This window comes from Lepidothrix coronata, unplaced genomic scaffold, assembly GCF_001604755.1.
Source record: "Lepidothrix coronata isolate B3197 unplaced genomic scaffold, Lepidothrix_coronata-1.0 Scaffold283, whole genome shotgun sequence".
Classification (NCBI taxonomy): domain Eukaryota; kingdom Metazoa; phylum Chordata; class Aves; order Passeriformes; family Pipridae; genus Lepidothrix; species Lepidothrix coronata.
Window position 1 is genome coordinate 276,093 of NW_016690463.1, and position 23,771 is coordinate 299,863.

Consider the following 23,771-nt stretch of genomic DNA (forward strand, 5'->3'; position numbering starts at 1 on the left):
TCCTGCAAGTTCAGCTGAAGAGAGAAACGAGTTGGGGATGTGCCCCAGAGCCTGGTTTTGTCAGCAGTGAGTAATCCCCTGCCACAGTGAGCCTCACAAAATCAGCCATCCTGTCATAGAGCATAACAGTGACAGCCAGGGAAGAATCTGGTTTTAAGCACATCACTCCTCTGCTATTTGTGTTTTAAATAAATAAATCCTTCATGATTTTTTATGCAACAAAATATTTTCAAACTATGACATTTTATTTACTTAACTGTGGTCCTTCAAACAGCAGCCTGTAACACGAACTTTAGAAGCACACTTTTCTTGGCTAAGAGCTGCGTGCTTTCCATTTGCCCTAGACCTGGAAGTGTGTACAAGTGGATTCCTTGAACGCCTGTGAAACCCTCCAGGTAGTGCCTCATTCTTATCAGGTGCCTGACGCTTTCAGAGGCAATAACCAAACTAGTTCATGATGCTTTGTTCCTATCCCTGTGCCACCAACTTCTCCCTATTTTATTTAGGCATCTTCCATTGCTGGCATAGATGGGATTTTTCAGTGTTTCACTTAAGGTATATGAATTCATAACAGCATTAGAAACACTCAAGTCATAGGTACAAGAGTGAACCTAGTACGTGGCATTGTCTAAAACGAAAACCACTCTTTTTGGTAAATAAAACTCTAAAATAACTGAGTTTTCGTGACACAACTTACACTTGACAATTTTTCAAAGCCTCTAAAGCGATTTCAGACAACAACTTACAATAAAGTAAGCTTCCAGGTGCATTGCCAACAAAATATCCAAGGTAACACTGAATAAGGCGATGCAACACAAGCCAAACATTTGTTAGGCAGGCACTTGGTTGCTGCAAAAATTTTATACAAGTCTCAGGATGTGCATAATCAAAACTAGACTTAATTAAGTATTAACCTACATTCAAGTCTCAAAGTAAGAATCAGCTTGGGGAAGGAGGGTATCACCACACCTGCCCCAAATCCCTGCCAGGCCTGAGGCTTAGCAAGGCAGTCAGAGGGGGCGGGATTGGCGGAGGATGAAGAGCCACGAATTCTCTGTCCACAGGAGAACTGCTGACGATCTCAGACAGGGAATGGAGCATGTGAGCTCACACAGTGTGAGCATGGGAGGGGAAAAAGGCACAAATCTGAAGGCTGGTGGACTTTAAACCTGGCACAGGCCAGGTTCATAGAGGGTTATTTTAACACAGTTATTTTACATGGTTTCTGTCATACTGTCACTTCCACAAATACACATTAAAATTCATTTCCAGAGACTTGCTCCAGTGACACACACACTAACCTGAATGCTATTAGAAAATGTTACTTTTATGATCCACATCTGGGCTCATGATCTAGTCCCTCCACACCACCCAGATTTCCAGCATCTTCGAACCTTTTAATGAGCATGCACCAGAACTGTGTGGATTACCTGGAAAAACACTGTTTCAGAATACTCTTACCAGTAACAAAATCTGATTTAACACCCATGAGATGCTCAGACCCAGCAAACAGAATAAGGGTGTCAGAGCCCTTTGTGGGCAGCTGTACATCTCCTTACCTTAAATCTGCAGAAGGGGTTTTCCTGTGTGAACTCCACAGGAGCGATGTTGTTGTTGAAGTAACCTTTGCCCGTTCCCCAGAAGGCCTGCAGCTGATTCCACTTGGCCAGGATGGCATCCCTCTCATCCCCCAGGAGCGTCGGAGCCGACAGGGCACTGGCTGTATTGATGAGCTGGTTGGACTGGGCGGGTGTCTGGGCAGGCTGGCTGAACAACCCGCTTCCTAACGCTGTGGTGGACGGAAAATCCAAATTAATTCCTTGACTAACCACGCCAGACTCACTTACTATCACCTATCATTGGCACCACTTCACATTCTGAGAAGCAGAATAAAAGCACAGAATAAATAAATAATTTTTTTTTACTCCTAATCCTCAACTACAACAGTAGTTCTTGAATGCTGAGTTAGAAGAAAATTAATTTTTCTTTATTCTTTAACAAGAGGTCTGTAGTGATCCACGGGATCATCTGGCACCTTCAATATCTAAACCTGAAGGGCAGGTTGGTTGTTACAAACTCAGCAGACTCAGAGCCTGCAGCAGCTCATTATCCAACTCACATTTAAACACATGAGTTTTAAATGCTGTTTTCCTCCCCTTTCTAGTAATGTTGTGACTGCAACATCAATTTTGTAACTACAATTTCGTACATACTGTCAGAAGCTCAGGAACTTGCTTGAGCTCTAGTAAAGTTAGTTAAGAAAAAGGCAAGTGCTGCAAATATAGGCACTTCAAATGCCAAATTTCTGAGGGAGTCTCCCTCAATCAGGAGGTAAGTGTGTAACAGCCTCCTTTTACAGTGCACTTCTGTCCCGCTACCTGAGTAACTGTGACAGTCTTACACTCTCACTGCAAAGAGAGGGGTAAGTGCAGAGAAGGCCATACTCACTGGTCTGCTGCTGCTGGGTTCCGAAGCCTCCAAAGCCCAGCCCAGTTCCCAACCCACTACCCAAGCCAGTTCCAGTTCCTGTGCCAAAACTAGTGCCAAATCCAAAGCCTTTGTTCTGGGTGGCACCGAAGAGTCCTGGGGGGAAAAGGAGAGGATTTTTGAGAGAAGAGGAGGATAGTGCCTGTGCAATCCAAAGCACTCATGGGTTGTTCTAAAGCCAACAGGTCAGACTCTCTTACCGCCAGTGCCCGTGTTGGTGGGAGCAGAGAAGCTGAACGCCGGTGCTGTGGTGGTGGTGGTGGTGCCAAACCCTCCGAAGGCTCCTGCCAAACAAAGAGCGGGAGTCAGGCAGCGGCTCACGGAGCAGAGCGGACACAGCACCACGAGCGACCGCACTGCGGGGTGTGATGAGAACAGGTCTGACACATGGATGGGACATGTCACAAGCATGTGCTTCACAACGGTCTGGGGGATCGAGCTTGTTGTCTGAGGAAATGGGGGAGAAAACATGGACCAGAAAGCCAGAACTTGTGTGGTGTGTCAAGAGAGTAAACAAAAAGGCAGCTGACAACTGACATCCTGTTCCTTTACCAGCAGGATGTGCTTTCCCTTGTGACAGACACCACTAATGGTAGTATTGCTTACATTCATTCTCAGGAATACCTCTGCTCAATGTCACTGCTGGGTGTTTAACAAACAACCTGATGTTTTCTAAACTTTTCAAACACTGCTAACCCTTTGAAATAAATCACAGCCTGAGGCTAGCGTGCCCATGGTCACAGTGCTTACAGGGAAAATTCACAGGTAAAATTCTAGAAGGTTCTTTCTTCTTTAAGCCTAGATTCCCTATTATCTTCCCCATTAAACCTCATTCAGAGATTCAACCACTAGTATAGGAAGATGGATGCAAAAGCAATCAGTCTCCCACAGATTTTCAGGAAAAGCAGTCAATGGGCAGCAGCAGAGGGCCTAAGGGAGAGCCTGAGCTCCAGTGGTGCCAATGCAGCACTTGCCCAAGGTGCAGCCTGTGGAGTGCTGACAGCCCAGGAAACCAAGTTCTCTCTGTGTCTGCCTGGCTTGACACATGTTCAAATGAAAAAAGACACTACAAAGGATTTGTCAAAAAGATGCTGCCACTGCTAACTCACATGCCTATGCCAAAAAAAAAAAAAAAGTTCTTTAAAACTACTACACTCACAGTCCTCCTGTACAGAGTCAAGTTAAAAAGCTTAAACCAAGGCTGACGTGCAATCACATTTTATTTCCGTTCAGCAGTCATATTAATGCCAGTGGTTGAAAGAAGTTGTTCCCTCTAACATCCATATTTCTGTCCTACCAGCCAGTGAAACGCCCTGTCAGGAGCACCAGCAGATGACACAGTCTCTAGGTCGTTTTGTACTCTTTAGTCATCCTTTTTTTGAAAGGGATCTGAGAGTGCAAATCGGGAAACCAAATTCAGTGCCCAAGTTCTCTTTTGGAGCAGCTCAAATTCAGCCAAAGAAATACAGTCCAAGAGTGTCCCCAGCAAATAAACCCAAATAAAACCAGGTCCCTGGAGTGCACACAGCAGGTGACAGTCGCTGACAAAGGGAGAGATGGCACTGTGGAATGGATGGAATTCCTATACGAGCAGCGGCAACGGGATCCCCGGGATAATTCCACATGAGCAAAGGCATTAGAAATCCATCCAGCCCAGTGTTTTCACACGAAATGGGAAAGATTTAAGGTGAAATCACATCACCAATGGTTCTATATGGGGCCACGAAGGGTATTCTTAACCACCACCCAGCACACCCATGACACCCAGGGCCCTTCCCGGAGCACCGAGCTTCCCTCCGGAGAGCCGGGGAGGTTTTGGGATGCTCAGCAGCATTTGGGGAACAGGTCAGAGCTGGGCCGTGCTTTTGTGCCGGTCGTATACAATTTGTTTCTCCACAGAAACTGCTGGGGTGTGGTGCATTCATGACAGCCAACGCAAGGCCAATGAGAACACAGGGGGAAGATGAAAACATGACTGCAGCAGTCCAAGAATCTCACGTCAGGAAACGTGGCACAGGGAGCAGCTCTGGGGTTGTTCGGAATCGCCTGGATCTGAATGGAGACCTGACGGCGCCGTTTGGCTCTGACTGAGGCCCAATTTCAGACTGGTGGGTGACCCCAATTCATTCCCATTTCAGAGACTGAGTATTTGGTACAGGGTTGTTTTTCCTTTAAAAGCTATTCCTTCAGAATTTAACAGGCAAAACCCCTACAAGCCTATGGCTCTCAGACCCACTCCACTTCCAGAGCTTTTCTCCCCAGTCTTCACTGGATAGGAAGATTAGTACTGTCCCAGATTCCCAGTTAGGGATGTCATTCTTGGACCCCTGCTAGGAACATTTACCACAGAACAAGTATTCCTCATTATCTACCTGCACTTGCCAGACTGTTACCAAAATTGAACGGTGGAGTTGAGGTAGTGGAAACACCGAAATTCCCAATATTAAAATTCACCGCAGGATTAGCAGTTAATCCGAAACCCCCAAAATTAAACCCACTGGCAGTGGAGTTTGCAGTTTCAAGCCCACCAAATCCTGACGAGTGGGAAGCAGAAAAAGAGCAAGGCAACATTAGTTCTTCTGAGTAAAAGGCAGGAGAGAAAACCTGAAACATTTTTACATCCCCGTGGACCAGACAGGCACAGTTAAAAACAAGAGTAAGGTATTATTCATTGGACACAAGGAGGACAGTTAAAAGCTCCACACATCACTGCTGGAAGTATGAAAACACACCTCCATCAGCTGAGGCACTACACATGCCTCAGTTATTCCAGGGTGGACTTACCCAAGTTACATCCCAAAATCTGCCCACCCCAGCCTTGCTGGTGAATTACCTTCTGCATCCCATCTCAGTGTGCCCAGGGTGCAGCTGGGACAGGTCCATGCTGCACAGACAGAGGGAAGACCTGGGATGCGATCCCAGAATTCCCTCTGATATTGGGCTGTGTGTGTAATAAACCTTGTCACGGTGTACAAACAGCACGAGGCTATTCTTCACTTTCAGATGGGGTCAGAAAGAGCGTGTGAAACACTCGGAGTGGGAAATCACACAGTAAAATTCAGGTTAGCTGCAGTGAACGTGGGACCTGCCCAAAGTACTTGCTCAGACAGTCTACTAGGAGCCAGCAATGATTTCTTTTACCAAGTGAGCGTAAGGAAGGCTCAGGATTACACTTCACCGCGACTGACAGCGACAAAATAAGAGGGGGGAAAAGGTTTTTCTTCCTTTACAAGTTAAAATCCGTGTTTTACCTTGCCCAAAAGCGAACTTCCCAGGCCACCTCATCCAAGCGGGAACGTCATTGCAAGCAAAGTGCTGCCCGGAGTGAGCCGCACGGCCCCGTCACGGGCGCCCCGGCAGCGACTCGCGGGTCCCGTCGTGGCCGGGGCGGGGGGGGCACTGAGGGGCGGTCGTGAGGGGACCGCCGTTCCGATTGGCGGGGGGGCACGCGCGGGCCGCCACCGCGGTTCCCATTGGCGGGGGGGCACGCGCGGGCACTGAGGCGGCCACGGTTCCCATTGGCGGGGGGGCGCGCGCGGGCTCTGAGGCGACCGCCGTTCCGATTGGCGGGGGGGCACGCGCGGGCCGCCACCGCGGTTCCCATTGGAGGGGGGGCGCGCGTGGGCTCTGAGGCGGCTGCGGTTCCCATTGGCGGGGGGGCGCGCGCGGGCCGCCACGGCGGTTCCTATCGCGCGCGGGGCACGTGCGGGTCTCAAAGCCGGGGGCGCACGTGCTGCCGGCGGTCGTTCCTTATTGGTGGGGGGGCACGCGCGGGCCGCTGAGCGGGCCGGGGATCTCATTGGCCGAGGGGCACGCGCCGCGGTTCCCATTGGCCGGAGGGGGGGCGCGCGCTGCCCGCCGCCCGGCTCCCCCCGCCCCTCCCGACCCCGCCCCGCCCCGCTCCCCCTGCGCTCACCGCTTGGGTTGGCGGCCCCGGCTCCCGCCGTCGCGCCGAAGTTGAAGGCCATGGGGCCGCTCGGGTGGCGGCGCGGGGGGAGATCCCCCGCGGGAGGCGCGTGCGAGCCCCCGCGGCGGGTCCGGCCGCGAACAAAACCGGCCGCACGAGACACCGCCTCTACCGCCAAAGCGCTTCCGGGTGGCGCGGACGACGCGACGCGCGGGCGCCGGGCGCTTGCGTAATCGGCGCGCGCCAGCTGGCTGTAGGGCGGAAGAGGGGGGGGGCGGGGGACTGTACCATGGGAGACAGGGAAATAAAGGGATAATTAACGGTAATAAACCCAAACAGCTCTTTCCCCCGTGTATCGAAGGGAGAAAATGCCCTTCTTTGGGCTGAACAGGGATTAAAAATGATGGCGCGGACGAAAATATTCTCAGCTACAGGTCGCCCCAGGCCGGGATTTCCCCATCCCTGCGTCCCCTCCCGCGGGATTCCTTGGATTCTCTCACTCTGGAAACACAGTTCCCGCTGTCCCCCTCCCGGCACCATTCCTTTGGACACCTCCCACTATCCCAGGTTGCTCCAAGCCCCGTCCAGCCTGGCCTTGGGCAGTCGCCGGGATGGGCAGCCACAGCTTCTCCGGGAATTCCATTCCAGCCTCTCACCAACCTCGCAGGGATAACACCGGAGCACAAGCCAGGACAACCCCCCCAAACCCAACCAGTGCAAACCCCAAATGCCCCTGGTCATAAGACAATAACGCCTTTTTAAAACACGTTTCACTGTCTAATGGAAACACACGAGAACAGTCTTTTAATTGGGGGGGGGGAGAAAAAAAACCCCAACAACACTTGTGATTTTTAAAACAAGTTTGTGCTTGACAAGTAAAAAACAGTGCGAGGAGCTGCCGGGCCCCCGTCCATGTTTAACACGGAAGGGTTGCTCCCATCCCAAACATGCCCAGTTCACCCCAAACCCCCAGGCCAAACCCCCAGCTCTGTGCCCCCCCCCGCCCCAGGAACAACGCCGAGCCGTGGGTTTCTAAGCTGAAGGACAACCCCAAACCCCAAGGACGAAAGCCAGGCAAACATGCACGGTGGGGACAGCCGGGAGGTGGGTGTGGAAAAGCGTTTCCAGCCGTTTGGTTCCACCCTGGAGCCGCCGGCGCTGCACAAAGTTCTGGCTGGGGTTAGTGACACACCAATGCTGTAAAGGACATGAGTAACAAACACTCGGGACTAAGTTACAGCAGAGACACCACCAGCAGGACTGTCCCTTGTCCCCGGGCCACGCAGGAGCCTGCTGTGTTCCCAGAGAGCCGTTTGCAGAGGCTTCCCGTGTCGTTTCCGTAGGGAATGAGGCCGGTGTGCTGCCGCCCACACAGTGGTTATGGCCCCCCATGTGTACACACAGAGGGCAGGGGTGAGAAAAGCAGGGTCTGGAGCAGTTTTAAAATGGAGTTTTAAAGCAGCTGGCGAGAAAAGCCTCCTCCCTGGCTGACGGGGCGGGTTCTCTTCCAGCTCTGTCCCACAAAAAGTGATGTGGACACGGCCATGTCTCCGCAGGGGACACGCTGGGAAGTGGTAGTTGGTGTTAGCTCAGCTCTAAGAGTTCACTCTCCAAGCTTACATGGTAAAGAAAATCTACTAAGACGTCCTGATGAGCGGGGACCTCTCCTCCTCAGTACTCTGGAAGAGAAAAACCACAGCAGTTTAAAGGTGGCACACGACAGTGCCTCCAGCTGGGCTGCCCAGACCCCAGGCAGGGAAGGGAAAAGCTCTTGGCTCCTACTGCTAAGTACAATTTCCTAAAAAAGCACCAGAGGGTGGGTGGCAGCTTGGGCAGGGACCTGCTGCAGCACCTGACAGAGGACGGAAGGCCAGAACCACCCGGGGGATCACAAGGAGAGCTACAAACTGCTGAATTACCTTTATTTGCAGGAAAAGCAACTAAAGCAAAGCAGAGAAAACATGGAATGTAGGTGCCCCTTTGTCATTTTGATCCCCGTGGAGCATTCCAGCACATCCAGGAGAGCTGTACATGTAGGGGTGGGGCAGGAATGCTTGGGACAGGCCTTGGGCAACGGGACAGTTTGATTCTCTGAGCTGCTGATAACACAGGCAGGCTCCAAAGCTCCAAGGAAAAAGGACCAGCCTCTCCTGAAAGGAGCCTGGAGTACAGTTCCACTGGGATGTGATGGGACCCACTGATCCAGAGGGGTGGCTGGGTGCTCTGGAGGTTGTAAGGCAGCACTCAGGGAACACTAAACACACAAGACCACACTAAGCCCACAGCAACTACAAGGACAAAACAGCCTCCTAGAGTACCCAGTACTTCTCTAAACAAAGGCTCCACAGTTTGTGTCATCTGAGCCCCACTGACTTGCCTGTTAGGGTGAAATTTTAGCACCAGCTTTCACCCTGACAAGCACGTTAATGCCAGTGTGTCGCCTTGTGACAGAACTTTTCATAAACAGATTTACAAACTCTTCAGAGAAGACTCTCTACAGGCTGCTGTCTGTGAGATTCAGCTGTCCTTTGGCCATAAATTCAAAAACAATCCACTGGCACAACGCAGCTGCTTCTACTGAGAACACTGACAGACTGCCAACTGAATCTGCCCTCAGATTTTTGCATGTTATCCTTCAGGGTCCTCTAGACAGGCTGATTTATTTTTTCACTGCTGTTGGCAGGGGAATTAGGCACAGACACACGACCTGCCTTACCAGGTTTCTTAGATTAACTCCATTCCTTTGCTTTGGCGGGTTTATTCTGAGTCTATTAAAACTTCCCCTCCCTGGAAAGGTCATTTTAAACAAAAACAACATATAAAAACGCGTGCAGAGAGACACCAAACGGGTCAAATCAACCAAAAGAAAATCAAATACAGGCAGGTGGGCAGTAAGGAAGTTCAAGTGCTTCTTACCTCTTCACTTGTCCCCCGGGACCTGCACACCAGCACGGTAAAAACTATCCCAAAGGCAATCCCTAGAGCCATGATTACAAAGGGGATTCCAGTTACAACGCTGGCTTCCAGCAGGACGTGCCTGAGTTTGCTGGCAGAGGCCTCATCGATCAGAACACTCTGGAGCAGAGAGATGAAGGAGAAAAAAAGAGAAAGAACTTATTTCTGTTCTTTATATAAGATCACTTCTGCGAAGGGCAGGGAAACAACATTCCCACAGCTCTCCACCACTGCTTCCTTGTGTCCTGACATACTCTCTCCCCTTCCAAGAATTCTTCCAGGGGCCAGAGGGATCACCTGGTCTGTATTTCCAAGGAAAACTGGGATGTTTAACTTTTGGATTATGAAAGGACTAATACAGGCCTGGAATATTGGTGTGCATCATCAAAAGTAGTCCCTTAGAGTCCTCCCTGAATCCAATTAATTCAGTGGTCCCATCACAGCACAGGAACATTCACAAAAGAGGGATCAAAAAAAGATGTTATCTTGTGAATTCCCTCCTCCTCACCCGAGCATCCCCCTTTTCCTCGTGGCCAGTTCCTTCAAAACCAAAAGGAATGTCTGACTGAGGGTGTTTTGCAGGGCTGAACTCAACACTATGGTCAACAAGCAGCAGGAGGGTGTTAGATAAGAAACAGCAACAGCTTCCTACCTGTCGCTGTATAAAACAACAAGGAAAGCAGCATTTTCTTTTCTAGGTTGGCTCACAGAGGGTGTTTTTGCAAGCACAAACACAAGGCTGCCAGGGCAGGACAAAGCTATTTACCTCATTTAGGTACATCACTGGGAAAACCAGAGTTCGGATGTTGCCCGTTTCACTGCGTCAAAAATAAAACAACAGCCAAAAATTACGGTTTGGAAGCTTTTCAGCTTGAGGGTTGTGAAGACATTATGATAGAACAGTGAATGAGGAAAGTGTCCCTAAAACACCTCTGGGCTGTTGCTTTCTATAGTTGGCTTTCACCTCCCTTACTGGGGTAGAACAACTTCAGTCTCCGAGGTGAATCACACGGTCTGGATTTGGAGCAGTGGCATTTTTGGGGATTTGGTGGGGAGAGAATGAGAGGGATCCACACGGAGTTCATTCCTAACTGAGTGACAGATTTGTGCCAGGCAGCAGGAATGTGAAGCTAAGCTGACGTTGGAGGTTACTCCTTTTTGTAAAACACAGGAACTATTGTCCAAGCAACACGGGCACAGCAGCAAAAATCCCTCAACATTTGGCACACATGGAATCCCAGCTCAGGCAGAAGTTGTTACTGTGGCAGCTCCTGGGCACTAGGAAACAAGGTGCTGCTGTTCTGAAGGAACGTCTCTGACTCTCCCAAGGGAATTGGCCAGATAAAATGCTTTTTAGTTGTTATAGCCAAGCTGTGCCAGTAAACATCAGCTGAGTAGGAGGAATAGCTGCCACACAGCACCAGTGACAAATAAAACAAGGTGTCAGGAAGACATAGGATGAAGGGCACAGTGTTTATGCACAGCTGAGCTGCAATCTGGGGACATGACCCTCACACTGGGACACCCAGGAAACCGGCAGAGCACACTTGCTATCAAATAAAAATGGGGATTTTTACTCACGTGTGACCTGGGATTCTACACTGTTCCCATTTGCAGGATTGTCCTGACTGCCAAAGCTGCAGTGCAAAGATTTCTCTCTCTGATACCAATGCAGTTACAGGCAAGACACTTCTCTGTACCTGATCTACCTGCCCTTCTTGAATACTGCCTTTACTCTGCAGCTGGAACTGCAAAATCTACTGGATCTGTGGGAAGAGGGGACACTGCCTCTTGTGACTGAGATTCAGCTGGATTTCCCTCTCTCACACCTGCTCTCTCCAACCAATATTCCATCTGGGCACTGCAGATGGAATTAATTCTGAATGCCAGATCAGCCCTGAGACATCCCCCAGGCAGCAGGGAACACTTACAAAAACTCAGGTAATTTTCTGACGTGAACGTTGATCTGCATGCGCTTGGCTGCCCGCAGGACGAGCCCCGTCAGCTGGGGAACAACGGAGATCAGCGTCAAAAAAACCAGGAGTAAACACGAAAGAATAAGAACTACGAGAACACAGCAAGATCCTGGCACCAAACCAGACACCCAGCAGCATCTGCACTAGACCTCAAGAGGAGAACTGTGGAATTTCCTCCCGCTTTAGCTGCACATAACAGCTCGATGAGTCAGAGCACTGTTTCTGTGAGCCAGGCAGGTCATGGCTGTGCTCTTTTCCTCGACCCACATTTGTGTGTGTGGGCGTAGAGGTCACTGTGGTACTGGTTTTAGCTGGGAGAGAATTCACTTGCTCCATAGTAGCTGGCTAGCAGGACATCACAGGGATGTTTTAGTGATTGCTGAGCTGTGCTTGCACAGCCTCAAGGCCTTTTGTGTTTCCCAGAGGCAGAGGGTGGGTGAGAAGCTGGGAGGGGACAGGGACAGGACAGCTGACCCAAACTGCCCAGAGGGATTCTCCCTTTCCATCCAGCATCATGCAACTGGTACAGATTCCTTGAGGTCAGTGGGACTACAATCGATACACACCATCCAAGGGGGTGCTTGGATTCGTCCACAGAACCCTTGAAAAAAAGGCTGCACTTACAGGATTGATGTCCAGAAAAGTCTCATGGTATTCCTTTCTGGGATGCATGCCCTGTATGTCCTCTACAAACTTTGGATCCGCTTGGTAAAAATGTGGAGCTGACAGAAATATCGGAGCACCTGGAATGAAAAAACACAGAAAGTCACCACCTAAAGAAAAAAAGGCAGAGCAGGTTTCAGGGAAGTCTTTGAGGGCCTCAGAACTGTTGCCACTGTGCCATTTACAGCGCAGGGAAGAGCCCACTCTGGAGCTACAAAACCAACAGCGGCTCCTTGTCTCCAGGACAAGCCAAGTTTTCCCTGGGGACACACCTTGCTTGCAGATGCTGACGTTGAGGACTCCGGTGCCGGGGCAGTTTCCCGGCGGGATGCAGAATCCGGCGTTGTCCGGGTTCACCGTGGTGTTGGCAAAGACCATGGAGGAGGGCACGAAGCGGTAGGTGGGGACGCCCGCCACGGCTCCCGAGCTGTCGTACACCAGGTACAGAGACCTGAAAGGAAGCAAAGCCAGGCCCAGGTTTGGCTAGTCCTGAGTTCAGACTAACACACATCTAATTTTGGATCGGTTTTGTTCTCCACAGACCGGGAAACGGGCGAGGGAGGAGACAAGGTGGAACATAAGGAAGGAAACACCGGGATTTTCTGCTTCTTGTTGCATTTCAAACAGCATCAAGGCATGATTCTCTGAAGAGGGCAAAGTGGGTTCTCTAAAAAAAGCAGGGCACAGAGGAAGATTTTGGAGGAAAGAAGGTTCCCATAAATCCTTCCATTCCCCTTGTTACTAGCCTTGCAAGGCAGTCCAGTCTGTCTTTCCACTCAGCTTCCAAATTTTCCCCTTATCTTCATTTTGAAATAGCACATCCTTAACTTGCTGCAGATTGGGGGTTTTTTTTGTTGTAACACTCTCATCCCTCACACCACAACTGTTAAATGAAATCATGGAAGGAAAAACACCAGTCTAAACAACAAACCTCAGGAGAAATGGATATAAATGCTCTGCTTTAAAGTCTTAAGGTGCGTTCTCCTCACCTGCAGAAATCAGAAGAGAAGATATAAATGTTCTCATCTTTGCTAATCAGTGGGTGAAAGGATGTCCCATCTGTGCCATTGATCATGTTACACGCCTCTGTTGTCCACCAGCTCAGGGACCTGAAGGAAAGGAAGAAAAGACAGCAAGGGCTAAAAGATCTTTGTGCAGTGGTCAGGCAATGCCAGCTCTTGGCAAACGAGAATCAGACCCACACAGCGCTGAGTCCTCTTATCTCAGCTCTGCTAACAAGAAAAGGGATTCAAAGGGGTTTAAATTGCATCTCCAGCCTCTTTGAACTGGTGCCAGGCAAGCAAGGGGCAGATTCTGACAGAGGCCACACCACGCTGAAAAACTTACTCTTTTCCTTTCCACTCCACAATCCTGGAGAAGTTTAGGTAGTTCGTTTCCCCACTCAGGAACACATATTCTCCATCATCGGTTCCATTCATCTGCAAACAGAGGCAGGAGTTTTCAGTCCCTCCACTCATCCTGTGACACCTGGCTGGCCACTGCAAGGGGCTGGCAGGAGTTTGAGATGCCATCACTTCAAATCCACCCCGGGAGCGATGGACTCCCCCTGAGGTCTGTGCAGCTCATTGAACTCCACCTTGAACACGAACGAGGTGGAAGCGACTGGGCAAGGTTCTTACACCTCCCAAGGCCAGGAAACACAACACCAGATGAGCCTTTTCTCCCTTTGAAAACTGGCCCTGAAAAAACAGCCCTCAGCAAGAAAACAACCCCACAGAAAATAACCTGAGCACTGCAGACATCTCTGAGAAACGAGGAGTCCCCACAACCCAAAATCACGTGGGGACTGGACCAAAATGGCTTCAGCACAGAAATAACATCCAATTTCAATGCATTACTAAGGAAATTAGTCAGGAAAATCTTCTAGGAGTTTGCACAACCAGCCCCACAAGGCCCATGTTATCCAGGCAACAGCGGAAGGGTTTGCCCTTGGAAAGCTTATCCATACCTGATAAAGTGTATAAACAGATAAAACACTCACAGCCAGTGCCCAGACACAGCCAAACCGAAGAGGGAACATCCTGCTACCCCTGCAGCTCCAGTCCAGGCACATCCCTCCCAGCTGGCTGACCACAGCGACTCTGTAACAGTGGCACTGCTCCCCATCTAAAGCACCATCAGCTCTGGCCGTTTGGGTACCTTATTGAAGAGCCCGAAGACGGGGTCGATCTCGGGGTGCAGGACGTGGATGGTGGACAGGAGCCGGTCCTTGTAGCCCCACAGCAGCTCGTGGACGCTGCGCACGGTGAACAGCGACTCCTGGTACAGCAGCAGCAGCACCTCCGTGGCAAACTGGAGAGGGGTCGACCTGGTCCACTCCATGGCAGTCTGCCAGGGGGTTGGAACGAGGGAGCCATGGTCAGGTTTATTGGGCAGCAAGTCATACCAGCTGCAGCCAAAGGCAGGCACATTTCAGCACCACACACATCTCAGGATACTCACTGCCCCAAAATGCAAACGTTTATTTCCTTCCCAGCTGACAATGTTGTTTTACAACATGTCTTTAAATGAGCAGTAACGAAAGAAGGGCATTTCTTTGGGCAAACCAACCTGTAGCTCTTCTGCTGCCTGTTACATCCTGTGCCATCCTGGCACATCCCAGCCAAAAATCTTAAAGAGAGATAATCCTGACCACCACTGAGGTGCCTGGGAGGAACTGAAAACACAGCATCTGCACCATCTCCAACTTTCAGTAAGCTGAGTCCTATCTACGACTATATACAGGGCATTTTTGTAGCCATTCATAAAATCAGACATTTTTGGCAAAGCTGGGGAAAAAGTAGAAATGACTAGACTGCAACTGAAGTAAATTAAACTGGGGTAGGGAGTAAAGGCTTAGTCACACACCTGAGTATTTGAGTACAGTCTGATTTCCTCAGGAAGCAGTGACAGCTTTAGATCTGCTTGTTCTCATGCTAATCCTGTCTGAGACCAAAATAATGGTCTGCCTCTGCTCACCAAAATGACACTTTCTTTCACCTAACACGATTTGGGGGTGCATCTTTTAACCTTCATTTCACTCTGAGAGGTCCTTTTCATCCAGCCCTGTCTGAAACTCCTCTGCTGCGGTTTTGTTTCAGTTTGAGCAGCAGACTTGGAGGCAACTTCTGCAATTTTGACAACATACCCCCAGGCATTCCTAACCTTCCCATTCAGAAGTCAAAGATCCTCCTAAGCACTTGACACCGCAAATTCCCTAGTTTCACTTACTCATGGCAAACCAGCAAGCCTGATTTCTGCCAGCTCTCAGCACCAACCCTGCAGAGCTGTGAGGGGAGGGAGGAACAAAATAAGAACCCCACAACAGCCCAACCCAAAACTGAGAGCGGCACCTGCCCCAGACACGAGCTGCCTCTCTTGTTCTCCAATCCCACTTATCTACCACAAAGGCAGGGACAGGATGAAGCAAGGAGCTGCTCCTTCTGAAGTGTGCCAGGACGATTTCCAAGCAGGAATGAAAGAGAACTCACCACTGCAGGAATATTTACTGTTCTGATCAGGTCCACTTCAGGGTCTCCGACTGACTTCTGAGGTTCAAATACGTAAGTCTTTGGGTTCAGAGCAGACACTTTGGTCCCATTGTCCAAAAACTGAACGTGGACTCTTGGCCTGTATTCTCTGAAAAACAAGAGAGTTCTCTAATCAAGTTAAACAAGTACCCACAGCATTAACTGCAATTAAATTATGGCTATTCTAGTGCTTTGAGCACAGAAAGGGTGGGATTTTCAGTGCTTTGGGAGTAGGTTCCCTCACTGACACAAACTCCTCGTTGTGTCAGAGTGAGCTGAGTCAGACCTCATGGGGCACTTCCAAAAATGCCACCCCATGTGTTAATTCTGTTTCATATTTCTGCCTCATCTTTAAAAACCTCCAAGGAAGGAGAACAATTTCAGATGGTACAGAAGGATTTGGAGGCACCATATAGGGGACTGCCCTTGAAGTACAGTTTGAAAATGAAATTTTTGCCTCTTTGCTGCAGGTATAATTCACTCCCAGGCAGATGCAGGCTCCACGTAAGTCTCAGTGCCCTGATCTAAGAACCCACCAGAACCTTTCAGCTGGATTCACTGCACTAGGCACTGGGACTTCTGGGCTGACATGTGACACAACCACAGAACAACACTCATTTTAGTTCTTCTCCTCTAATTCTCAGGCAGGAATCCTGGACACGAGGGAAAGTCGACTGCATTTTTGCTGTGGGCTACCCATGGCCTGGGAGGTTGCTGCTGTTCCTTTCTAAGTATTCAGACAGCAGAATAGAACTCAGGATTGCTGACAAACCAGTCCAATTGGCGAGAAACATCAACTGCTACCTGCTGGCTTAATGAGGAAGTCAGGCCTTAATTACCCCGAAACACATGTCAGAAGCATAATTCAATTTTCACTGCCATTACCGTTCTATGCAAGAAGTCTGAAGTTCTGCAGAACAGGCTGGCTCAGGCTCAGCATGAGCCACACACGTGTCTCCAGCAAACCCCAAAAGAGAAATGGCAAAAGGCTGGCTGCTCATGGCACCCACATGAAGAGCAATACCCTGTATTTCCTAACCCTGCACTCATTCAAAAGCGACTTTCTCGTTGCTTTGCTGCCTGGGTAAACGTCAAGTCACAAGACGTGAGGGTGAATTATTGTGCCAGCCCCTGTGCTCTGCTGTTCTGCATTCAGTTCAGATCCCAGATTCTATCCTGGCTGCACCACATCCAGCAGTGCAGCTTCACAACAGGCTGCATTACCCTGCTCCAGTCCTTCAAATTGAAAGCAAGCTGGAAAGGCCCACAGAACTATTGTTGTTAGAAACCAACCACTTCCCATCCTCCTTACCCAAGCAGCGTATCAACCCCTTTTCAGCATCCCTGCCACCCAGCAACATTTCGGTCTGGCAACACTTCCAGCCTGATTTGGACAGCAATCTATTTTATACCCCAGGGCTGGAACTGAGGGGATGGAAATGGACAGTTGTGAAATGCCTTCCTAAAATAGGCCGGGGGTAACCTGAGACACGTTTCCAGCTCTGGAGAGGAAAATAATACTCCCTGATGAGGGATACGAGTAGGAGGCTCTCAGATATTAAAGACAGAAAGCTGTAAATGTGTGCAAGACCAGACAATATTCCAGTGTTCTTTGGGACTCAGCAGGCTCGGGCAGATAAGCAGCTTGCACTTTATAATTAGTTGTTTTACATGCTGCCAATTCAACTTCCATGATTTAAAAACACCAGCACGACTGCATTTTTGTTACAGAATCTACCCCTGCACCAACTGCTTTGCAATGTACGCTGGTCAAAACTCTGAGCTGCAGGAAGAGACTCCACTGAGGCCTCCCACCTCCTCTCTGTCGCTCACCGGATGTTTTTCCTCTGCTTCTCTGGCCCAGTTCACTTCCAGCCTTTCCCAAACACCCTGGTTTATAAAAACACGGAGCCATGCGCTTCATGGGGTGTTCTGCCACATGCTAAACCTAAATGAATCTTTAGTGCTTTGCCACATGGGGCCTGTGAGAGCAGCTGGGTATTTATTCCCTGGCTCCAGCGTGCAGTATGGCTGCAACATCCCTCCCTGCTCCCTCTGCTCCCACACGCCTCCTCTCCTCCCACCCACTGCTGACAGGCTGCTGCAGCGACAGCTAGGCAGGGATTAAAGGATCTGCTGGAAAAGGGCGCTCCACTTCCTAACTTTCCTCTATCAGACAGAGCACAGCACCAGGGAATCCTGTCCAGACATGTCACGCTAAGCAAACAAGCCAGAAGCAACTGGAATGTGCAGCCTCCCTCCCTCCCTCCCACAAACACACAAACAGCTGGGGCTGTGGCGTGGGATGCAGGGAAAGGCTCTCCCAGCAAACCAAGCTTAGGCTGGGCCTTCCCTCAGGCACGGCCCAACCCGGCCAGTACACCACCAGCCCCCTCCATCCCATGGAGCTCCTTCATGGATAAGGTGCAGCTTCCCAGAGCGGGCTATGCGGGACAGCCGGCACAGACTGGGAGCTGAGGAAAGGGAAAAGAAGCAGCTGGCAAAGGGACTGAGCACCAGCCTGTGTGTTTTCCTGCAGCTCTTTTAGCCCTGGAGTTGCCCCTGTTTATCCTCCAGACACAGAGAGTGCACTGCTGACCAAGGACCAGTGTTACACTACACACACCTAAGGAAAAATTTAGGAACTTGAAAGCTTGTGGATCTTTTCTCCGGCTCTAATGGTTTACATAACACCAGAGATTTTGCCAAAGTACCACGTGGAGTTTGCCAGGCCTAAACAGACACAGGACTGGAATGCAGAGGAGATAGGGGAAAGGACTGTTGGCAGAGGCAGAAACAAAGCTGAGGTGTGGGAGGGAAGAAGCGGAAAGGCAGGAGATACTGCAGAACCAAGGCTCTCGCTTTCGTTCCCCAGCATTTTTTTGAAATACCAACAGATTCTGGTCATTTTGCAGCTTAGGAAAAGACAACTCTAAAACCTAAGCAGGTTTTACAGTGAGGGTTGGCTGAGGAAGATCCCTGAAGCACCACTCCAACTGCTTCTCTGGCCGCATTTCACCAACGTGGATTGCGCAACTTTGGCTGGGAACTAATTCCTGAGTGAGCAGGAGTCACACTCTTTTTATGCAACACTCCTCTCCCCAGACTCTCAAACATCACCCAACTGTTTTTCCTCTCACAAGACAGCAGGCCAGGATGCAAACAGCTTCCTCTTCGTTCAGCAGCTGAGGAACAGCAGCACACCAGCAAAACCTTGCCCAAAATCTGACAGAAGTCACTGGCTTCCTCTGCAACTGGCTGCAAGTGTCAGTGCTGGCTGGGTGGGGTGTGACCATGCCCCCCTGGATCAGCTTTCCCTCCCACATTAACAGCTAGGTTTTCTCCTAGAATGGGATCCCAAGCGTTCTGGATCCCACTTTTTGGCTTCCTCACACACAACAGCTTTCATGACACTTGAAAACAGTGAAAGGATCCTACCTGTAGGTGTATGGTCCTATTTCCTCTACAAGAGGACTGGCACCTTGGAGCACTTCCAAAGGATTTGTCACATTAAAAAAGTAGAACTGCATGTAGACTGGGGGAGGAGGGTCCTCCCAGGCTTCAAAGGTGTCTGTGCCATTCTTCAATACTGTCCCCTGGAACAAGAGAAAAGACAGATTAGCTGTTAATGCTAATGTAGATGCTGGATGATATTTACAGGAAAGGGAGGAATTCCATGAGATTCTGTCTCCAGAGCAATCAGGCTTTGTTTTTCAGAGGAAAACCTGCAAGTGACAGAAACTCCTTTCCTGTACATGTCCTACGATTCATACCTTTCCAAGGTCTTGGAATAGGGCCAAGATTCTTTGCCCTCTGCCTTTAATTACTTTCCTACAGCAACGGCAGCACATGCATCTCCAGACCCACAGTCTCTCTATTCTGTAACCAATAAAATGTGGCCCTACAAAAGCAAAGCTATAAATCATCGATGATTTTATAACAGAAGCACTTGAGAAATGAAAGACTAATTCCCTCATCTATCAGCATATACAAGTTATACAGAAAGTCACAAACACTCCTGTCATGTTGCTCCATAACAGAGGCCTCAATCCCTCATTTTATTATCATCCCATTTTAGACAAATTCACCCCAAACACGAAGCATCACCGCCACCAAAATCAAGGCCTTTCACCCAGTAATAACACTGGTACTGCTGCAGTGGTCACGAAGAGAAATCTGGCTCACAGAGTGAATTTCCAGGAATAAGCACAAAGAAAACTCTGTCTTTGAAAACCACATCACCTGTAGGCGGAAGAAAGGGGGGGGGAAATGATTTGCAATTAAATGGGTCTCATCAACACTTGTTCTTTTTATTCTTCAGAGCAAACAAGTCAAATATTGTAAGTGGAAGCTCAAAAGCAGGGCAGGCTGGGCAGCTGCCAGCTCTTGGTCGCTGTTTATGGGGTCTTATCAGCCACAGTTGCCTCAGGACTCATTCCTGGCCTTCCCACTTAAGGAGCCGTTTTCTCTCTATGTAGACCTTAATTTTGAAGGATTAGATAAAGAGAAGACTGTTTCAAAGACAAACTTATTGGCAGGAGCTTGAGATGGCAGGACTATTGCTGAATGGCAGCGAAAGCCAACCCAGCCGGTGGCACTTTGCATTTGCAGACTGGTTTCCCCTAAGGATTAAAACCCATGTATTCTGTGCACATCACAAAAATTAATGTTATTTTACAGCTGGTTCAGATTGACTCCCAAAAACTCCCAAATAATGAAATAGGGGAGGCTCTTTTCTTCTGATTTTCACCAACTGTTACTAGGGATATTTGGGTCTCTCACATGATATTACAAGGACATCAGGGCTTCTCCTTCACGAGTGGAGTCCATGCTCATCTCCAGTGTCGCAAAGCATCCTTCCTGCTGGCTGCATTTACCAGCCAGCCCTGAACTTGCAGCTCTCTCAGTCACCAGTGTTTCCCTGTCTTGACTGTTCTTCACACACAGGAAACGAAAAGGGAGCTTTCCCACCCAAATACAACTTACTGGTAGCGATGGTGGGAAATGGTACTGAACAGTCTATTAAATTCCATTGTTTTTTTCCCCTGGAACTCCAAAACATTTTAATTCCAAGATGTGCTTTCATGTCTTCATCTTCGACAGAATTTAATTGTAACTTTTTAAGGTGATCAGGTAAGTGTTCAGACCAGCATATCCATCTATATAAAATACTAGGATATGTTCATGAAGAGCACATTTATTGCAACAAATACATAGGCATCTACCCAACAGAGAGAACAAGGCAACACTGTGGAGAAGGCCTTTCTCCTGGGGGCAGCTGATTTATTCTTGTTCATTATAGGTTCTTTCCCATTATTTTGTGGAGTTTCAGGTGGTAGGCCCTGATAACAAACAGGTATTGGACACCTGATCTGAGATGGCACTTTTAATTCACAAAAATAAAACTGCAAATAAAACAAAGAGTAAGTTGGCAAGATTTGAACACCTTCTGGGAAAGGTGCTCCCACTGTCCTTGTCACTACGCATCTGCCTGGGGATTTTAAAAGGGATGTGAAGTCTGACACCTGGTTGGATTTCCCACTCTTCCCACACCCCCTCTGCATCCAAGATCCTGCCTTTGGCTGGAAAGGGTGCTGTACACAACCCCCTGCTGAAAGCAGAGCCATCCTCAGTGGTTCACAGGTGCTGGGTTTGGACACACAGGGGCTCCAGCTGCTCCAAAATAAAGTCTTGCACTTCAGCTGCACTTGAGACTGCACAGACAGCCCTTCCCTGCGAGTCAGCTCCGCTTCAGGACGGCTGGGAAAGCCCTCAAAGGAACAGGAACTGCTTGCAAAAGCTCAGGTCTTGCCCCATTTCAAAGGCAAATTGAGATTTGTCTATTTGCACAAGGTTTTCTAAGCTTACACACGCGGTTACACAAGAGACAGCAGCTTTCTAGACTGCACACAAATGAGGAAAAGCTCATGTGGGATAAAGCACATGTGGAAAGCAGCCGGATCAGCAGAGTGACTGGGAGCACACTGCTCTGGGGCTGTGAGCTGCACTTCCACAGCCTGTGTGTGGTGTGGATCCTGGAAAAGGCCAGCAGGCAGTCGGCGGGGGAGCCAGCACGCCTCATTCCCTGCAATCCAGACCTATGCCAGGACGAGCCGGAGAGCAGCAAGCAGGAAAGGACTGAGCTCTGGAAACTTTATCCTGCATTACTGAAAGCCCTGCTGAGCGAACACCAACTTGCTCTTACATAACCCCCCATTCCGGGGAAGGAGCAGCAGCCAGGAGATAATGCGCGTAAGGAGGATCACGCCTAATTCCCGGCAGTCCCACACCAAACCACCGCTCTCACCCCGCTGCTCTTTGGATGAAATAGACCTGACAGTAGAATTCTGGGATGCAGAGGATGGCAGACTCCTTCCCAAGGAGAGCCAAGGCCTGGGAGATGGAGCTGTGCTGAAGTTTACGGGCACATCTCAAAGCGCCACGACCTGCTGTAAGCTCACTGCCGACCTAAAATGGCACTAAACCCAAACTGATTTAAGTTAAGACAACACAGTTTCTGTGGCAGGAAATACTCCCTGTCCACGGCCCAAAGGGAAGAACAGTAGGTTAGGAGATCACAGGTGATCTGGTCATCAGTTAACAGGACAGTGCTTGTCAAACCCCTGCTTTTGTTCGCAATGCTGGTCTCTCTGTCAGAAGAAGAGCCAAGATGATATTCCTCAGGCCAGGAAGAGAAATAATTGTTTATTTACACAGGGAGTTCCTAACAGAGCTGACCCTCCTCACTGGAGCAAGAGATAAATACATGGAGCCACTCTGGGAGAGGAACAAAAGCCTAGGCAGAGCAGGAACAGTGCAGGGCTCTGCACCCCCAGCAAGGCCAGGATGGATGTCCCCAAGCGTAGAACAACAGGGTGCAATGCCTTGCTGCCATCACCCAGCCTGAGAGACACCACGTGCTTCAGCCCATGGCACCTCTGGCCGTGCTCCAGAGGCAGCTGTAAACGGAGCAGCAGAGCAGGCTGCAAGAAATCTATAACAGGAATGGCAAAAAGGAAGGGTGCTTTCGGTGTCCCCTGCTCCCCCTATGTGCTCCTGCTCTGGAGAGGCCTCCTCGCTACAGCTGCTGCAGCACAGCCTCGAGAGGGCTGATTTTTATGCATATTCACCCAATCTCTACTCAGCCCAGGGGCCAGTGCACTGTGAGCTCCATTCTGAGCCCCAGCCCAGCCGGGTGGTGCAGGGCAGGGGGGGTTCACTGCCCGAGGAGGGCTGTCACTGGGCACGGGGGTGTTCACTGCCCGAGGATGCTCCTGCCCACCCAACCACGGCTGGTGCAAGGAAGGAGCCAGCCCGCTCCCTCCCTCCCAGGGCTATTTTCAGCGGGAATAAGGCGGTAAACAAGGAGCGGGGCGGGCGCGCGGCCGTGTTCTCTCACCTGCTTCACCTGCAGATCCACCACCGTCTGGAAGACGTGCGCTACCAGCAGGGAGATGCTGGCGATGAGCAGCGTCATGGCCAGGACCCCCACGGTGACGAGGCACAGCGACTTCATGGCTGCGGCTGCTGCTGTCGCCGCCGAACGGGGACACCCCGAGCTCCGCCGGGCTCCGGCTCCGGGGGCGGGCGGACACCGGGCCCCGCCTGCCCGCGCCGGGAGGAGCCGCCGCCTCCGCCCCGCGGGGCTGGGGGTGGACCGCGGAGCTCCCGGGGGATGCTCTCCCGGCTCACCGGGAAAGGCTGGATGTATCCCGAAAGAACCGAAGGTTTGCTTCCTGCCCGCCGGCCCTGGCACAGCCGGAATCTTCCCGTGCGCCGGCGAAGGGAGCTGCTAGTGCGCCTCGCTCCGTGCATCGTCACGGGCTTTGCTGGGAAACGAGCGGAAAAAATTCTCCGGCCAGATTATTAGGGGAAAACTTGTAGGGGACGTGAAGCTTCCCAGGGATCGGATTATGCCACAATACAACGCGTTTCAGCTGCCACAGGGCTCCTGTGCCATCACCGAGCTTCCAGCAGCATTAGCGTTTCCCAAGCCCATGAGTCAGTTCCCTCCCCAAAATCACGAGACTGGCAGCTTGCCAGCAGCAGCCTGATCCAAATAATGCCTTGCCTAGCAGAGGGCAAGTGGCCCATCAGGTGGATTTCCTGCTAAGATGGACTGAAATAATTTTCCTTCATAATTTTTTCTTCCTGTCATTGTGATTGCAGTAACAGTGTTATGTTAACATGTGCCCTTCTGGGTATTTTTGTTTAGAAAAGGTTCTGAGGTCACATTTCACAGTTGTTTGGAAG

At 50.2% G+C, this 23,771-nt stretch overlaps 2 protein-coding genes across 7 annotated transcripts in view; both read right to left on the reverse strand.

The window, feature by feature from the left end:
• The window catches only part of NUP54 (nucleoporin 54), a 64,395-nt gene extending 57,912 nt beyond the window's left edge, over nt 1-6,483 (reverse strand). For 3 of the 5 annotated variants that reach the window (XM_017836731.1, XM_017836732.1, XM_017836733.1), the window contains exons 1-4: nt 6,404-6,483; nt 2,688-2,771; nt 2,449-2,583; nt 1,560-1,789 (exon numbers count right to left, since the gene is read on the reverse strand). In XM_017836731.1, coding sequence (XP_017692220.1) covers nt 1,560-1,789; nt 2,449-2,583; nt 2,688-2,771; nt 6,404-6,455 — 501 coding nt within the window. In that variant the 5' untranslated portion in view covers nt 6,456-6,483. Of the gene's footprint in view, nt 1-1,559; nt 1,790-2,448; nt 2,584-2,687; nt 2,772-4,859; nt 5,022-5,738; nt 5,878-6,403 lie in introns of those variants that run through there. The other 2 variants (XM_017836735.1, XM_017836734.1) reach the window with 2 other exon arrangements.
• Nucleotides 6,484-7,172: 689 nt separating this feature from the next.
• Nucleotides 7,173-23,102, reverse strand: SCARB2 (scavenger receptor class B member 2). Of its 2 annotated transcripts, XM_017836737.1 has the most exons (13): nt 22,918-23,102; nt 18,957-19,114; nt 15,480-15,627; nt 14,149-14,337; nt 13,336-13,427; nt 12,978-13,097; nt 12,261-12,439; nt 11,950-12,068; nt 11,281-11,354; nt 10,116-10,167; nt 9,311-9,469; nt 9,111-9,181; nt 7,173-8,073 (listed from the first exon to the last, which is right to left on the reverse strand). In XM_017836737.1, the coding sequence occupies exons 1-12, from the start codon at nt 23,032-23,034 to the stop codon at nt 9,152-9,154; spliced, it is 1,437 nt and encodes a 478-aa protein (XP_017692226.1). In that variant the 5' UTR covers nt 23,035-23,102; the 3' UTR covers nt 7,173-8,073; nt 9,111-9,151. The 2 variants fall into 2 exon arrangements, with proteins under 2 accessions (XP_017692226.1, XP_017692225.1); XM_017836736.1 differs by lacking the exon at nt 9,111-9,181.
• Nucleotides 23,103-23,771: the final 669 nt, after the last annotated feature.

Bases quoted from the DNA above. Each gene is read 5' to 3' on its own strand.
- SCARB2 (XM_017836736.1), bottom strand. From the start codon at position 23,034: ATGAAGTCGCTGTGCCTCGTCACCGTGGGGGTCCTGGCCATGACGCTG. The intron at 13,428-14,148 runs GTACCCAAACGG...CTCTGTTTGCAG, and splicing joins TCTTCGGGCTCTTCAATAAG to ATGAATGGAACCGATGATGG. The intron at 12,069-12,260 runs GTGTGTCCCCAG...TTTTCATTCCAG, and splicing joins CGTCAGCATCTGCAAGCAAG to GTGCTCCGATATTTCTGTCA.